General features: G+C 41.0%; 1 protein-coding gene across 4 annotated transcripts in view; it reads right to left on the reverse strand.

The window, feature by feature from the left end:
* The window catches only part of SIL1 (SIL1 nucleotide exchange factor), a 256,480-nt gene that overhangs the window by 104,829 nt on the left and 132,838 nt on the right, over nt 1-18,813 (reverse strand). For all 4 annotated transcript variants that reach the window (XM_070792059.1, XM_070792060.1, XM_019963505.2 and 1 more), the window contains exon 4: nt 5,349-5,469. In XM_070792059.1, the coding sequence (XP_070648160.1) occupies nt 5,349-5,469 (121 nt within the window). The remainder of the gene's footprint in view (nt 1-5,348; nt 5,470-18,813) is intronic.

Genomic DNA, 18,813 nt, shown 5'->3' on the forward strand with positions numbered 1-18,813 from the left:
CATGGACTGTAGCCCACCACACTCCTCTATCCAAGGAATTCTCCAGGCAAGAATACTGGAGTGGGTTGCCATTCCCTTCTCCAAGGGATCTTCCCAACCCAGGGATCGAACCTGGGTCTCCTGCATTGCAGGCAGATTCTTTACTGTCTGAGCCACCAGGGAAGCCCCTCTAGTATTCTTGCCTGGAGAATTCCCTGGACAGAAGAGCCTGGTGAGCTCTAGTCCATGGGTCACAAAGAGTCAGACACAACTGAGCGACTAACACTCTCCCCTAGATAATTCAAAATATCTATCAGGCAGTGATGCCTAAAATTACATCTTTGACCCAAACCCTTCCCTGAGTACCAGCCAGACTCCTGTACAACTACTGATACATCTTGGATCTTTAACAGCCACCTGAGACTTATTACACCTAAACCATAGGTCTTGACAGTTCTCTCCATAAATGTGTCCCCCTCTCAATCTTTTCTATTTCAATAAATAGTACCTTCCAGTACCTGGTTATGCAAATCCCAAATGAGGCTTTACCTGAACCCCTACTCCCCTTTTTCCAACCCCTAAATTGTAAAGCTATTGCTGCTGCCTCCAAATTAAATCTCCAATTCATCCACTCTTTGTTACACACCACAGACTAAACCACCTCACCCACTTAAATGACATTCCAATTGTCTCTGTTCATCTCTTGTCCACCTTCAATCTATCCTCGGTATACATAGCAAATATAATGATCTTGCTAAATTACATTAAATAATTCTCCTACCCAAAATCCTCCAATGGCTCACCATTACAATTCTACTTAAATGAAGAACATTCAACATGCTCCTCAAAATTCCACATGATTAGGCCCCTCATACCTTTCCAATCTCATCTCATATTAGTCTTCTTCCTTCTCCTACCCATTAATCACCCTGATCATTTTCCTTTTTCTTGAACTTGACAAAGCCCTTTCCTTAACAAAGCCAGGAACTCTTCTTGTTTCTTCTGACTGAATTGCTCTAACTCTAACCCTATAAAATTAACCTCTTGCATGACTAAGTGCCCCTTATCCTTCAGGTCTCAGGCTTTGACAAGGTCTTCTCAAACCGTCCTTTCTATTGGGTTGCCCAAAAAGGTTGTTGGGTTATTCACAAGATGGTACAGAAAAACCTGAATGAACTTTTGGGCCAATCCAATAGCCTCCATCAGGGATTTATCACCTCATTTCTTCCCTAGTATTTATTATAATCTATAATTACCTTACTTGCATACTTATTTCTCTTTTCCTGCTTGCCAGCCTCAATAAAGCTAGAGTCTTGTCTGTTTTATTTACTACTGTATCCCCAATGCCTGGCACACAGGCACTCAATAGGTCTTTTGTGAAATGAATGGTGGAATAAGTAAATGGTCCTATCCATGGCCCACTCCCTTAACTATTATACCATATGATACTGTGGTAAATGCTCTCAACAGGGCTTCCTACATGGCTCAATGGTTAAGAATCCACCTGTCAATACAGAGACACAGGAGACGCAGGTTCAATCCCTGGGTCAAGAAAATCTCCTGGAGGAGGAAATGGCAACCCACTCCAGCATTCTTGCCTGGAAAAATCCATGGACAGAGGAGTCTGGAGGGCTTGAGTCCATGGGCTCACAAAGAGTCAGACAGGACTTAGCAATTAAACACACACAAACAAATACACAACCCAATATGGAACAACTTGGATGCAGTTTGGTCCTCTAAATGTAAGAGGATGACTCAAAAAGCTGATTGTTCCAAGGCAAAAAAAGTACTATGGAGAAGTTGACAGGGATACAGACTAAAACCAATGAAGATGGCAATGTCTAATACACAAATAGCAAGAGGAACACCAGTTGAGAGCCAACTGTACACTGAACTCAGCAAGTGCCCAGAGACCCCTCTGGGACAAGTCAGAGTAAGGAGACCTCTTCTGGGCTTTAGATGTCACAGAAACTGTAGCTCTAGGTAGCAGTGTGGCCAGTCACATGCCCAGCAGGACTAGTGGAGAAGCTGCTGTGGATTAGGCTGAATGGACTATCCCATCTCTCTAGCCAGTGGTCCTTAACTTCACAGGATCACCAACTTCTTCGACAGACTGATGGAAAGCTGTGGGTCTTGTTTCTCAAAACAGTTAAGTCAGTAAACAAAATATTGTAACAATTTGAAAATTAGCCCTGCCCTTTGGTCTCTGTTCCCATTCCAGGACTGAAGAAGCAGGAAGACACTGTGAAGTGGAATTAAAGGAGCACAGAAGGAGGTTCATTGCAAGAGGAGAAAGTCACCACCAGAGACTCACTGAGCTCACAGCACTGAACACCCTCAACCACCTTGTCAATGTCTTTGGGTTTCTGTTCAAACAGATTTGTTGCTACCTATAAACACTGAGAAGGAAGAAGACATGTCCAGCTTACCCTGGAGGACATTCCAAGGCAGAGCCCTCAGAAACATTTCAAAGGAGAAAAGTAAAGAGGCAGAAGTAGGAATGAATATTCCTCTCTCATGGTGTCTCTACTATAGACCACATGGATGGTTCTCTTTCTAGTCTAAAAAGACAGGAGCAACAGGTGAAGCAGTAAATGCTCCTACTGATGATCTGGTGGCTCAGAGGGTAAAGCGTCTACCTGCAATGCAGGAGACCTAGGTTTGATCCCTGGGTCGGGAAGATCCCTTGGGGAAGAAATGGCAACCCAATTCAATACTCTTGCCTGGAAAATCCCATGGACAGAGGAGCCTGGTGGGCTACAGTCCATGGGGTCGCAAAGAGTTGGACACGACTGAGCGACGTCACTTTCTTTCTTTCTTTCTTTCTTTCTTTCTTTCTTTCTTTCTTTCTTTCTTTCACTGATGATCTATGTATGGCCAGGTATTGGAGAAATTACTTTTCATAATATTAAAACCAACAAATATTAATAAAAAAGCACCAAACTTCCCAAGTTCCTAACTCAATATTCTTAAACCAGGGAAAAAATAGGTTTTTTACTCAAAAATAATACTTGGCTTAGATGTGAGAAAAGACTTTCTAAATACTTTGAGACACTCTCCCTAAATACTTTGAGACACTGAAAGATGTATATGCATGCTAGAAATGGAGGGATATTGACAGGGGTTACAACAATGAGATTTGATTCTTTCTTTGATGGTTCTGAGAAAGTAATCATCATATAATCTGTGTTACTCCAGGTACATGCCCATCTGGAGAGGCAGGGAAAAATAAAGATCCGTCCCAGTTTGAGGTGACTATAAGGACGACAAATAGCTCCTTATTTTACAGATCATAATACAAAATAGAATTTTCTGATAGTGAAAAATGCCCAAATCTGAATAAGCTATTTTGTGATCTTGTGAGTGCCACATGGACAGGATGGATGACCTTTTGCCAGGTCCCCTTCTGCCTCATCTCTAACTTCAATATATTGCTAAAATAATAAAAATCCAAGGACTGAGTAACACTAACCTTGCTCAATCCATGATTGATTCCCAATACTTACATGAACAGGCATATCTCAGAAATATTAAGGGACTGGTTACAGACCATCACAATAAAGTAAATATTGCAATAAAGTAAGTCACATCAGTTTTTTGGTGCATAGAAGCTATGTTTACACTATAGTCTATTAAGTGTGCAACAGCATTATGTCTAAAAAAACAAGTATATACCTTAATTAAAAAATACATGACAAAAACAATATAAGCCAAAAAACCAATTACAATAGTTACATCAAAGATCTAATCAAAGAACTAATCATAGATCACCATAACAAATATAATATTAATGAAAAAGTTTGAAATATTTGAATAATTGAAGAATTACCAAAATGTGACACAAAGACATGAAGTGAGCAAATGCTGTTGGAAAATGGTAGCAATAGACTTGCTCAACATAGGGTTACCACAAATCTTCAATTTGTGAAAAATGCAGTATCTGAGAAGTGCAACAAAGTGAGGCACAATAAAACGAGACATGGCCATATTAGAACAGGGACAGGAAACTATTTGTAATAACCAGATAATATTGTGGGCCTTATGGGACGATTTTCCCAACTACTCAACTCTGCCAGTGCAGCAGGAAATCAGCCATGGACAATACATAAATGAAGGAACATGGTTATATTCCAATAAAACTTTAAGTATGGACGCTGAAATCCAAATTTCACATAATTTTATTCAGTCATGAAATATTATTTTTTTTTCGACCATAAAACACCATTAACAACCACATAACTTGTGGGTCATACAAAAACAGGGATTAGCCCCAATATTTTGCAGCAGGCCATAATTTACTGGTCCTTGTGTTAGAAACTTTATGGTTGGTATTTATACTGACCTTTCAAACTGCACAATTCCAACAGCCCCTATAACCCCATGCCTCAGCCTCCTCCTCCCTTACACAGGAAATAGCAAGCAAAGAAAACTTTTAAGTCAAAAAGAAAAAAAAAAAAAAACATAAAAATAGAGACTATGAATTGCCCAAAGGTAAATCAACTAAACTGATTATTACAAAGTAGGCAATTCTTACCACTGGAGAACTTTTATACTATAAGAAAGCCTGTTTTAAGACGAAAAGTTACTCTGAATTAAAGACTTTAAAATGCAATTTTATTATCCACCAAGGAAGTATTACTGTAAAGCAGAAGGCCTAACAGGCCTGTTTTAATGAATAGATGACTCATCTGGAATCAGCGCATTAATTGTTGGGATTCAAATGGGTGCTCTTAAAGTACTGGGAAAAAAGACTTCATTTTTAAAGCAGGTTAAGCATTCCCCTACAGCCTTTTTTTAAAGTATCAGTTTGCTTTGCAAACTATTTCTTTCCAAAGACCATAGAAATAAACATCCATAAAACCCTGAAATATTTATCATAAACTCTAAGCTATTAAATTTCAAAAAATTTTAAATCCACATGTATTTGGGCAAGAAATAATACATTAAGTGGAACTGATGAACCTATCTGCATGGAAGGGCTAGAGATACAGATGTAAAGAATGGTCACAGGGTGGGAAGGAGAGGGTGGGACGAATTGAGAGAGTAGCACTGACATATATACATCACCATGTATAAAACAGATAACTAGTGGGAAGCTGCTGTGCGGCACAGGGAGCTCAGCCAGGTGCTCTGTGGCGACCTACAGCGGTGGGATGGGAGTGGAGGGTGAGTGGGAGGCTCAAGAAGGAGGGGATACATATACACATACAGCTGATTCAAGCAGATGTACAGCAAAAACTAACAACACTGTAAAGCAATTATACTCCAATTTAAAAATTAATTTTAAAAAAGGAACAATACATTGTCATTACTTTCAGCATTATAGGGTCAATGCTGTCAGTCTCCTAGTCCCAGGCTTGACACTGTACCTTTTGCCTTTTTTCAACCCTTTCAAATTAGTTTGAAACTTGTCCTCATCGTGGAGTTTCACTTCCCTTGCCCCAGTCTGGAGATTCAGCCGCACGTGGGATCCTGCAGGAACAGCCTGACCTAGAAGCGATGAAGACAGAGAAGGCTTATGAGGTATATGGTACTTGGAGCGACACTGCAACATGAAAAATTCTTTCAAGGGAAGCATACAGCACAAGTTCTCTCGGAATGTTCAGGTAAATCCTGAGCGTAAAAGAGCAATGATGTAACAAGAATTCAAGTTTTCTCAATTCTGGGAAGATGATAGTGAACTACAAGCTACACCAACCACTGTGCCTCCATCAGAGAACCAAGGAGCCAAGGAATCACCAGGCCAAGACAACTGTTTTCTGTTCCTGCCATCACACTTCAGCAGGGAGTTTCTTTACCTTAGACTAAAAATTAAAAGCCAAGTTGAGTACATAAGTGTATGTGTGTGATGATCCACTTCTAACCTCAAATCCATCCATAAGGCTTCAAGATTTTTTTAAAAAGGTATGTTCAAGTAGAACGGGAAAACCTTTCTCTGCAGAGGCTCCCTGAATAAGGTTAAGTCAGGTGTTAAATGACATAAGAAGTGAGACTCAGACTGGGGAAAAAGTGAATCCCAAATAGATGGAGTCCTTCATGCAAAGATTCAGACTCAGAAACTGACAGGATGCATTCAAGAGGCAAGGAACAGAAGAGGCCAGAAGAACTGGAAGGACTGTGGAGGCTGATAGCTTGAAGCACTACTTAAAGCCCAGTTTGGGGTAGGAAAATAAAAGTAATGGCTGAGGAAGTTGGTTCTTCGAAGAGAGGAGGCCAAATCCTGGCAAAAACAACAAAAAACTAATAACTTCTATTCTATTCCTATGACCATGGGCTAAGAGGTAACTTCTTTAATATTAACCCCATCTTTAAGGAAGTTCCCTGGTGGTCTAGCAGTTAGGATTTGGTGCTTTCACTGCTGTGGCCCCAGGTTCAACCCCTGGTCTTCAATTGAGATCCCAAAGCCATGCACGACAAACAAACAAAAAAATCCCATCTCCAAATGTATGAAGCTAAGCAGATCATCTTTGATATTCTCTCTACTTTACATTTCCCATATCCAATCAATCTCCCAAATCTCATGTTTTTCCTGCCATGTCTCTCTTGAATTTACATCCTTCTCTCTGTCTTCCCCACCACTGCCCTTAGAACCATCACCATCTCTCTTCCAGATACTCCCAAAGCTTTCCAACTGCCCTCTACTAACTATAATTACCTCCTAATCAAACTACTCTTTACAATGAATGATTTTTTTTTTTCCAAAATACAAATCTGATGATGTCATTCCCCCACCTCAAACCTTTTAGTGACTTCCTACAGTTCTTATGGATGAAAATCCTCACACTGGTCAACAAGGCCCTGTTTAGTATCTAGCCATTGCCTGCCTCTTCAAACCTGTCCACTACTCATTCCCCATGCTCTAGGCCACAATGGCCTTTTTCCATTCCACAAAAGGAACCATGCTTCCTCCTACCACAGGGCATTTCACCTGCTGTTCCCTTTACCCAGAACACTCCTTCCAACCCCAGCCTCCATCTCTTCATTCTTCCAATCCCATCTGAGAAGCTGAGAGGCATCCTGTATTTCCCCAGACCAGATCTGGCTGCCCCCCAAAGGCTTTCACAACACCATGACCATTTTTCTTTTTCTTTTTTTGACCACACTTGACAGATCTTAGTTCTTAGGCAGCTTGAGGGAGCTTAGTTCTCCCACCAGGAATTAAACCCAGGGCTACAGCAGTGAAACCACTGAATCCTAACTATTGGACCACCAGGGAACTCTTTACCATGACCCTTTTACTCAATCACATTTATCACAATCAATAGTTATATCTTAAGTTTTTTATTTATCTGGCTAATAAAAATGCTCACCATTTTATTCTCAGGGTCTATCACATATCCAAGCATATGGCATATCCTCAGTAACTATTTGTTAAGTGAAAAATTAAAAATGGAAGTGAGAAAATCCTAGAGTTATCTAGTAGTATAAGGAAATGACAACAAAGATTTTTACTAGGGCAAGTAGATTCATAATAATCAGTAGTCATGTTGATAGTTATTTTTAGTAGTAATTTATACTAATACCAGTAAGAATAATAGTAACAATAATAATACCTTGAATTTTCAGACTTTTGATCAAAAGTAGAAATAAAAAAGAGAAAAAGTACATGACTTTAAAAGTTCAAGAAAATAACAAGTTAGACTGTGCTAAACTGGCCAAGGAAGAGATTAGGATCTCATGTGAATCAATTTATTTTATTTAGGGAAAATTCCAAAATTACTCCCTTCACATAAGCCACCACAGGGGGCAAGAGCAACCACAATAACATTAACTTAAAATATGGGTTACGCTCATTTAAAATACATGAAACCAGCCGCAGCAGCAGTGGCAGAAGCAACAGAAAACCCAGTATTTCAAATGTTTCCACCCCACTGGGAAAAAGGCCAAGTTAGAGATAAAGTGTGATCTAACCTGCTTCCTTCTAGAGCCTCTGTGAAGGGAGCGGAATACTGGAGAAGAACGGAGCAGAGCCAAAAAGTCACAAGATACACTTAAGGACTGGGAGGTAGAGGAGAAGGGGATAATCAGAAAATAAGACAGGAACCCAGAAAGGCAAAAAGGCCTGCAAAGCCTGCAGTGTCTGTTTCCCTAACATTAGCTCCCTGAGGGGGAAAAATATGAGTGGTAGATTGTATCACTGTTACCAGTTCTGTTCCATCCACCCCCTGTGCTGTGTGACCTCACAGTCCCTCCTACTAGGAGTAGTTTCTCACCCTTTGACTTTGGACTTGGCCTATGACATGCTTTAGTCAGCAGGATGTTAGCAAATGTGCCACAGAGGTTTGAAATGTGTTTGTGTGTTTGGCTTCTCTCAGAATTGTGTATCACTGTGAGAAGAACATGCTCTACAAGCATTCTGGTCCAAGAGGGATGAGAGACCCATGGAGCAGATGTGGACCCAAATTGCAGACTGGAGCTGAGCCCAACCATGGTCAGCCAAGTCTAGCCCATCTGCAGACATGTGAGCAAGAATAAATGACTGGATATCTTTTTAAAACCTTTTACTTTGAATTACTTTTAAACTTCAGTTCAGTTCAGTAGCTCAGTCGCGTCCGACTCTTTGTGACCTCATGAATCGCAGCACGCCAGGCCTTCCTGTCCATCACCAACTCCCGGAGTTTACCCAAACTCATGTCCATCGAGTCGATGATGCCATCCAGCCATCTCACCCTCTGTCGTCCCCTTCTCCTCCTGCCCCCAATCCCTCCCAGCATCAGGGTATTTTCCAATGAGTCAACTCTTCGTATGAGGTGGCCAAAGTATTGGAGTTTCAGCTTCAGCATCAGTCCTTCCAATGAACACTCAGGAATGATCTTCTTTAGAATGGACTGGTTGGATCTCCTTGCAGTCCAAGGGACTCTCAAGAGTCTTCTCCAACACCACAGTTCAAAAGCATCAATTCTTCGGCGCTCAGCTTTCTTCACAGTCCAACTCTCACATCCATACATGATCACTGGAAAAACTTACACAGAACTTATAAGAATATTAATATAGAGAGTTTCCATACATCACTCACACGACTTTTCCCAGTGTTAATATTTTACATAGCCATAGACAACTACTGGGAAACTAATACTAGTAATCAAACTAAAGATCCTTTTCAAACCTTAACAGTGTGGAAACTAAGTGGAAACTTAGTGGAAACTAAGGTCCTATTTTGTGCTATGATCCCATATGGCCCATGGTTGTTATTTCTCCCTAATTTCCTGCACTTGGCAACAGTTCCTCAGTCTTCCCTTGTCTTTCATGACCCTGACACCCTCAAGAAATACTAATCAGTTATTCAGGATTGTTTGGGTTTTGTCATGATTAAACTCAAATCATGCCACCTTGACAGAAGCACCAGAGAAATTATGTCATGCTCTTCCCAAAACATCATATCAAAGGGTTCATGATGTCAACATGTCTTATACTGGTGATACTGGTCTTGATCAACTAACAAAAGCCATCTCTACTGAGCTTTTCCACTGTGGTAAACAAAAATCATGGCAAACTGTAGAAAATAGTCTGGCATTTCCTCAAAATGTTAAACAAAGAGTTACCATATGAACCAAGCAACTCTGCACTTAGTGTATACACAAAAGAACTAAAAAAATATGTTCACACAAAAACTTTTACATGAATGTTCATTGCAGCATTACTTACAATAGCCAAAATGTGGCAAAACAACCCAAATGTCCATCAAATCTAAGGAATGAACAAACAAAATGCAGTCTAGCCATTCAGAAGAATACTATTCATCCACTAAAAGGAATTAAATACTTTAGATCATTATGCTGTATCTCAATAAAACTGGAATAAAGAAGTAAATCAATAAAAAACACAATAAATAAAAAAGGAATGAAATACTAATATATAGTAGAACATGGATGAACTTTGAATACCTTACACTAAGTGAAAGAAGACAGACACAGAAAGTCATATTATTATATGACTCCTTTCATATGAAAGGTACTGAATAGAAAAATCATCAGACACAGTAAATTAATGGTTGCCAGGGGCTAGAGGAAGGGAGGAGTGGGGAATGACCACTCATAAGAATTATTTCTTTTGGAGAGGATGAAAATGGGGTGATGGTTGCATGATACTGTGTGTATACTAAAAACCCCTGAATTGTTTAAAGAAAATCATGGGAGAAACACTGAGATTATACAAATCCCCTTTTTCCTCAAACCTTTGCACACAATTAAGGGAATCCACTTGCAACAATTATCACTGTGGTGATGGTCTATGCGCAATTTTTTTTGTAATTTAATTTTTTCATAATTATATTTATTTACTTTTGATTGATGATTGCTTTACAATATTGGTATGATTCCTATCATATGTAACCATGAATTAACCGTATTTGTATGTATGTCCCCTCCCTCTTGAATCTCCCTCCCACCTCCCACCCTTTCCCACCCCTCTAGGTTATTACAGAGTCCCAGTTAATAGCAATTTTCTACTCCCTTCCTTACACATTTATGAATTGAAATTTCACTATAAGGAAAAACTGCCACTTCTCCATATACTTATTTATCTTATCAATATGTTCTCAAAGATATTTTATTCTATGAGTTATAGTCCAATATTATTATTTTGTTGCTCAAATTATTTCAGTTTTGGCAACTAGGAGCTTCTTCAGGTTAACTCTTGTGTTCCTTTGACAAGTCCCTTTTGTCCATCATTTTCTTTTTTCAAGTATTTCCTTACTTTCTGGCTCCAAAAGAAGCTCCAAGTTAATCTTAAATTTTCCTTTCCCCAGCCTTTGAATCAACCATTTTTCAAGGAGTTCTAGGTCTTTTATTGAAGAACAGTGTTTAGAATCCACTATCTGCATAATACTTTGCCAACAAAGGTCCTTCTAGTCAAGGCTATGGTTTTTCCAGTAATCATGTATGGATGTGAGAGTTGGACTGTAAAGAAAGCTGAGCGCCGAAGTATTGATACTTTTGAACTGTGGTGTTGGAGAAGACTCTTGAGAGTCCCTTGGACTGCAGAGAGATCCAACCAGTCCATCCTAAAGGAGATCAATCCTGAATATTCATTGGAAGGACTGATGCTGAAGCTGAAGCTCCAATACTTTGGCCACCTGATGCGAAGAGCTGACTCATTTGAAAAGACCCTGATGCTGGGAAAGATCAAGGGCAGGAGGATATGGTGATGACAGAGGATGAGATGGCTGGATGGCATCACCAACTCAATGGACATGAGTTTGGGTAAACTACGGGAGTTGGTGATGGACAGAGAGGCCTGGTGTGCTGCAGTCCATGGGGTCGCAAAGAGTCGGACACGACTGAGCGACTGAACTGAACTGATCTGCATAACAGATGTGCTAATTATTACTAGGTTATCATTGCTTCTAGGCTCTGTCTTTGAATCAGAGATAAGAAATTTATGTATGTGTATACACATCTAGTAAAGTAATGCTCAAAATTCTCCAAGCCAGGCTTCAGCTATATGTGAACCGTGAACTTCCTGATGTTCAAGCTGGTTTTAGAAAAGGCAGAGGAACCAGACATCAAATTGCAAACATCCGCTGGATCATGGAAAAAGCAAGAGAGTTCCAGAAAAACATCTATTTCTGCTTTATTGACTATGCCAAAGCCTTTGACTGTGACAATAAACTGTGGAAAATTCTGAAAGAGATGGGAATACCAGACCACCTGACCTGCCTCTTGAGAAATTTGTATGCAGGTCAGGAAGCAACAGTTAGAACTGGACATGGAACAACAGACTGGTTGCAAATAGGAAAAGGAGTACGTCAAGGCTGTATATTGTCACCCTGCTTATTTAACTTCTATGCAGAGTACATCATGAGAAACGCTGGGCTGGAAGAAGCACAAGCTGGAATCAAGATTGCCGGGAGAAATATCAATAACCTCAGATATGCAGATGACACCACCCTTATGGCAGAAAGTGAAGAGGAACTAAGAAGCCTCTTGATGAAAGTGAAAGTGGAGAGTGAAAAAGTTGGCTTAAAGCTCAACATTCAGAAAACGAAGATCATGGCATCTGGTCCCATCACTGCATGGGAAATAGATGGGGAAACAGTGGAAACAGTGTCAGACTTTATTTTGGGGGGCTCAAAAATCACTACAGATGGTGACTGCAGCCATGAAATTAAAAGACGCTTACTCCTTGGAAGGAAAGTTATGACCAACCTAGATAGCATATTCAAAAGCAAAGACATTACTTTGTCAACAAAGGTCCGTCTAGTCAAGGCTATGGTTTTTCCTGTGGTTATGTATGGATGGATGAAGAAGGCTGAGCACTGAAGAATTGATGCTTTTGAACTGTGGTGTTGGAGAAGACTCTTGAGAGTCCCTTGGACTGCAAGGAGATCCAACCAGTCCATTCTGAAGGAGATGAGCCCTCGGATTTCTTTGGAAGGAATGATGCTGAAGCTGAAACTCCAGTACTTTGGCCACCTCACGCGAAAAGTTGACTCACTGGAAAAGACTCTGATGCTGGGAGGGATTGGGGGCAGGAGAAGGGGACGACAGAGGATGAGATGGCTGGATGGCATCACTGACTCGATGGACGTGAGTCTGAGTGAACTCTGAGAGTTGGTGATGGACAGGGAGGGAGGCCTGGCGTGCTGCGATTCATGGGGTCGCAAAGAGTCGGACACGACTCAACAACTGAACTGAACTGATACACATCTATATTTCTATATCTATTTGTCTGTGGACCTATTAAAAAGTGGGCTTCCCTGGTGGCTCAGCGGTAAAGAATCCACCTGCAATGCAGGAGACCTGGGTTCAATTCCTGGGTTGGGAAGATTCCCTGAAGAAGGAAATGGCAACCTACTCCAGTATTCTTGCCTGGAAAATTCCCTGGACAGAGAGCCTGGTGGGCTACAGTTCAAGGGGTTGCAGAAGAGTCTGACACAACTTGGCAGCACAACAACAACTATTAAAAAGTACAAGCTTATACTGGTATCTCTGACAAGACTGCACGCATGCAGGGTGATATGGCCACAGACTATACTGATACCTGAGATTTCAATCAACACTACAGGGTTCATTTGTCTCCCCTCTCTTTCCTTGTTTGCAACTTCTTTCTCCAACAGTAAGAAAACTGGCTCTTTTTATCTGCAATGTTTTATTTACTGTTCAATCCTAGTATACATACAAAGTAATTTCAAAATTACTAACCATACCACTGTCAGAAACACATTTACCAAACTAGATTACAACATTTACATACAGCTCCTTTGTCTTTAGTTTTGCAGTATCTAGTCAAGGTATCATTTCACAAGGCCACTTAGTTTAGTTCCATTCTCCCCTACCCAAGTCAGTATGATTATGTTGTCAATTTGTAATACTTGGTTCATTTGTTAGTGCCTGTATTCCATTTTGTTGTTCCCATTCCTCCACATCCTGGCTGGTTTAATTTTTTATTTTGGGGCATCTGAAGGGTATGTGAATGTGAACTATTACTACAGTTCTAAGAGAGCAATACAAAAAGAAATTACTATCATTTTAAAGCTGAGTTTTGAAGTGGTTTGTTTATTGTCACAATTCATTCCAACGGTCCTGAAACAAGGAATTTAAAAGTGTCCACTATAAAGAGAGGTCCTTTTTTCTGAAATTATATCATTTCTATCTTTTTAGTGTTAAAACGTCCTTTTATAAAATGAGATAACGATGATGAAGGATGACAGTGGGTTGTTTCTATGTTAAGGTCCTTAACTCAGAAAAGTAAAAAAGCTGGCCTTTGGTCCCCAGAATTTTCTTTTAAAGTTTTCTGGTTCATGAAATACCATAGTCTGGAAACTACTCATCTATTCTACCAATGTTCCCTAAGACATTTGAGAATTATTCCCACTGTACACTTTAAATGAGTGAATTTTATGATATATAAATTTTATCTCAATAAAGTTGTTTCAAAATTTCATTTCTTTGGATAAAGCAGTACTTCTTTTGAATCCCGGAACAGTAATTAGACTATCAAATATAGTCCAAGGTGACAGCAAGTATTACTAGAGGCCAAGAAAAAGCTAAGTTCAAAGCCTAAACACAAACCCAGAAGGACAGTTACGGGTAGGGTAGGAAAAAGAAAATGAGTCTAGAAAGCCTGAAGCCATCAAACACCTGGGCAAGAGGAATACTGGCAGAAGGGCAAGTAAGAAATATTGATCCGAGATGTAGAAGTCAACTCAAATGCCCACGGGAGACCGGCAAGTAAGAGAGATGAGTGAGGAAGGCCATCTATAAGACAACAGGGAATAATAGTGAGGGCTAAAGAAAAAATGCCCTCTCTAAAAGCATTCAAACTTTTAAATACAAAAGCCAAACAAAACATACCTATATTTGGAATTCAGCCTACAACCAATTTGTGACTACTGGAAAAGATGCTTCACCTATTGACAAATCTTGCCTGACTCAACATTTGTTCCCACTCACCTAATTGCCCAATAATTAGAAACTTAGCCTTCCTGGGCTCAGAGTACCAGCGTCCTCCTTGGGTAGCACCCACAAGGAGCCCTCTGTATAGTCTGACTGCTCTGCTTCAGGGGAGCCAGGGCCAGCTGAGATGGATGCCACAGTGTCCTGGTTTCTGCGATGGCATCAGATGCCTAGGAGTAATATGTCTTTGGGAGGCATAAGAGGTATGGGGATGTCCTCTGTGGGCTTCAATCTGGAAACATCCCCCTCCAGGGACCCCTGGGCTCTTTCAAGTTAAACGTGGATACAACGGCAGAAAAATCTAGGGCTGCTCCAGCATGGCCCGCTCAGATGAGAACTGGCCATCGACCACGAGCACTGGAACTCTGCTATCCACTCGGCTATTTCTTTGAGAGCCAGTAAAATCAGCCAAATTCTTTTTTCTTTCTGAATTGTCATGACCTTATGTGTCAAATGACAAGAATCTATCGTGCTTGCTTTCACTAATGTGTTAGATTGTTGTGAAAAATAAATGAGAAAACACTGTGTCAGAGCTCAGAAGAAGTTAAAAGTACTTCAGGAAACACAGACCCAAAAAGGTAAATGTCAACCAGGATGAAGCAAAGACATTTTATTTATCAAGTCCTGTAGGTATATATGTGTTAACAAAAGTGAAAATTCCCAATTATGCCGAGTTTCTGAAGGGCAAGGACCAATTACTTGTGCCCACAGCTCAGGCTCAACTCTAGGCACACAGTAGGCCACCAGAAAGGTCAGCTTGAATGCCAGCCTCCTGGCCCCCACTTCCAGGACCAGAATTAACAGAAGGAATACAGGACAGGAAGCAATGGCACTCACCTCCAAGCTCATAACCAGGGTGAGTCAGAGCTGAGACTTCATAAGCCCGGTTGCCATAACTACCACAGCCCTCTCCTCCTGCTTTTTTATTCAGAAACCCCAAACAAGTCCTGGCAAGATCCTGGCTTCACACAAATGAGCATCTATCCTGTCTCCAAGGCAGGACTTGAACTGAACGAGTAACAAACAACAAAAAAATGTGCACAAACCTCTCTAGGGTGCTGAACCCTGAACCAACGCTTAATGTTTTTTGAAACGAAACACAAATGGAGATCTTTTTTATAAGCAGCAAAACACAGAGTGAACCAGTCTGTCTTGTCATTACATTCATCCATTTCCTAAAAGGACTTAACAATGGCAAAACAAGAAAAAATAAAAATATTCTCCAAAGTTATTTTTTTTTACTCTGCCACATAATCTACAATCTGGGCAGAGCCTTAGAAGAGTTCTCTGGCAGGGCTTTCAAGCAAGTGTGGAAATCCATCACCTGCACTACAGCCCTTCAGATCAGGAGACTCCACAGTCTTCCTCTGGGAATAGCTATCCTGATAGCTCCCACCACATTCCAGAATTACCCTCCAAAATTTTATCTGCTGTGATCTAACCAATGTCTCCTTTCCAGTTCCAAGAAGAGACAACAGCTGTTCACAAATCTCTGCCCACAGAATTCACAACAGCAGTGCTCTTCAAGTATAAGGACTAGCCATGCTACTAAGAGGATTTCCTGTGTTTCAGCTAAACAGCCATCAGGACAAAGGCTCCAAGTATTTAGGACACAGTGAGTCTCTGTCCACGATTGGTTGGTCAACAAGCATATATTGAGGATTAGGTAAGAGCCTGCCTGCTCTATACTAGGCATTCCTTCTACCACAGCTTACTGTGCATCCACTGAAGAAAGCCACCTGCAGTGTTGGGCACTAGGAAGGATACCACATCAACAAGACCAACAGCTGCCATTGAGGAATATGCAAGGAGATCCAACCAGTCCATCCTGGAGGAGACAGGTCCTGGGTGTTCATTGGAAGGACTGATGTTGAAGCTGAAACTCCAATACTTTGGCCACCTGATGCGAAGAGCTGACTCATTTGAAAAGACCCTAATGCTGGGAAAGCTTGAGGGCAGGAGGAGAAGGGGACGACTGATGATGAGATGGCTGGATGGTATCACCGACTAGATGGACATGAGTTTGGGTAGGCTCCGGGAGCTGGTGATGGAGAGGGAGGCCTGGCGTGCTGCGGTTCATGGGATGGCAAAGAGTTGGACACAACTGAGCAACTGAACTGAACTGAGGAATATGAAATAAACAAGGAAGAGGAGTAACAACATTCAGAGTCCCACTTTTCTGGCAAGCAAAGAAGTGGGCATATTCAGGAGGCAATGAGTAACTCCTTCTGAAACTCAGCATATAACAGAAAAATAAGAAGTAAGGAGACTGTTTAGAAAGATATTATACTTGACCTAATCAGATACAATCAAGCCTGAACAAGAGGAATGGGTGGGGAACGGGAAGAATGAGACAGCAGTAAGGGATGACAGTATTTTGATCAGAAAAACAAGGAATTCTTCTGACAGTGGTCAGTCCTCCTTCCTTCCTTCAAGAGCTTTAAGCATGTACAGTGCCTCCTTCCACTAGCCCAGGAGATCTGTCAGAGCCCCACAGTTTAATGAATCCAGGGGTAAAGGAGAACAGAGGGATACTTTCACCCAGAAATCCAAGACGGGCATCCCACACCTGTTCCTAGCCCACTGGTTTCCTCTGTTCCCCTTTCATCTCTACCCTCAACATGTTTCATGTTCCTCTATAGCTCAGAAGACCCAGTGAGACTAACAGATAAAGCGCAGCCCTTTAATCAGAGCACTTGAGCTTTTACATCCATGGGAACTGGTTTTTAATAATCCTATTGATTGCTAGAGTCTACAATCAATGACAGAGTCTAGTTACTGTCATTTCTTTTTTTAGAGAGATACTCCCCACTGAGGCATCCCAGGGAGCTCAGTAGTGAAGAATCCGCCTGCCAATGCAGGAGATGTGGTTCGATCCCTGGGTCAGTAAGATCCCCTGGAGTAAGAAATGGCAACCCACTCCAGTATTCTTGCCTGGAAAAATTCCATGAACAGAGGAGCCTGGCAGGCTATAGTCCATTAGGATAGCAAAAGAGGTGGACAAGACAGGACTGAGCACACACACTTACTCCCCACCTATTCTCTTAAACCTACAAAATCTTGAATATATGCAGATTTCACATTCTTGATTGTGCATATATGTATGCGTATCTGTTGGGGATGAGGAGACTGGGTAAAGACTCAAGAAAATTGGAAGAAGAAAGGAACCGTTAAGAGACCAAAGGCCAGGCAGTTGGAAATAAACCGCAAATAAAATAAACAGCAAAGCTACAGTCCTTCCAGCTCTCCAATCCCACCACTTAGAAATTGCTGAGTCAAATGAAACCATATTTTAAAAGTCTCACTGCAATTGAAGTTCGCTGTGAGATACTGACAATGAGCTTCATTTAATAATGAGGAGGGGAAAAAAAGCAATTGGGAGTGAAGAAGTTAAATGTGCCCTTTTCCCAGAGGTCAGGGACCGTAATTCCACTATAGCTCATTTCTTGGAGAAGACTCTTGGGGATTCCAGAATGCCTGCATTTCCCACCCAGGCACAATTTCATTAGCAGCTCATTAGCAAAAGTGGCAACCATTTTTGACTCTTGTTTTTCATAATATTTATTGGTTAATTGACACTTTGAACACAAGTTGACTAAGGACCAAATGAAAGTGCTAAAACCATTCATTAGTCAAATTTAAAACACAAAGATTGTATTCTAAACACACCCTTTATTCTCATTTATTTTCCACAAACAGAAGTCATAATTTAATAAGGGGGCTAAGAAGCAAAGTGCCAAGATACTGCGCTTTAATTTTTAATCCTTTTTCTCCTACCCCATCAGTCCCCAGGGATCCTGACATCATAACTGGCTCTGTTTGTTCTCTTCAACAGCACCTGTTACCTCCACAGTCAAACATGGTTGTGTGAATAATTTCAAAACAGTACCAGCTAGTCCTGACCTCTACAATTTCCTCAGTGTCTGCTGCAAAAGCCCCCCAGTTTGGATTCTCCCTGCAGTGGAAAAAGAGGAAATCCATAGGTATGAGGGGAGCAAAATTCCTAGAGCTAAGTTTCTCTCTAGATCAGTTGTAAAGGAAGGGACTCAACTCTCTTCCTTTTTGAGGGAGGGGGACAGAATGCAAACGAGAAGGTGAAATGATGCAGGTGAAGCAACGATACAGTGCAGAGAAGCCAGTCAAAGAAACAACTGGTCCCAAGTCTTTGCCTCTGCATTATGAGAGGGCCCCCCCTTAAATGTAGGCAACTTGAACAACAAAATGAGGTTAGTTACCGGAGCCTTCTTTCATCTAGCAAAATGTAATAACAATCCCAATTTGTTGCCTCTCAGCTTAAAGTTTTGGATCATGTGTATTAAGAGACCTACTAAGTGTGCTGTGTTTTGCTTTCTTCATCTGCATTGCTAGTTTCACCAGAAGGAGCTACAGCCTCTAGCACCTGGGTTACTTGGGCAGTTACCCAGTCCAGAGATAGAGG

The sequence above is a fragment of the Bos indicus genome, chromosome 7 (assembly GCF_029378745.1).
Source record: "Bos indicus isolate NIAB-ARS_2022 breed Sahiwal x Tharparkar chromosome 7, NIAB-ARS_B.indTharparkar_mat_pri_1.0, whole genome shotgun sequence".
NCBI lineage: Eukaryota > Metazoa > Chordata > Mammalia > Artiodactyla > Bovidae > Bos > Bos indicus.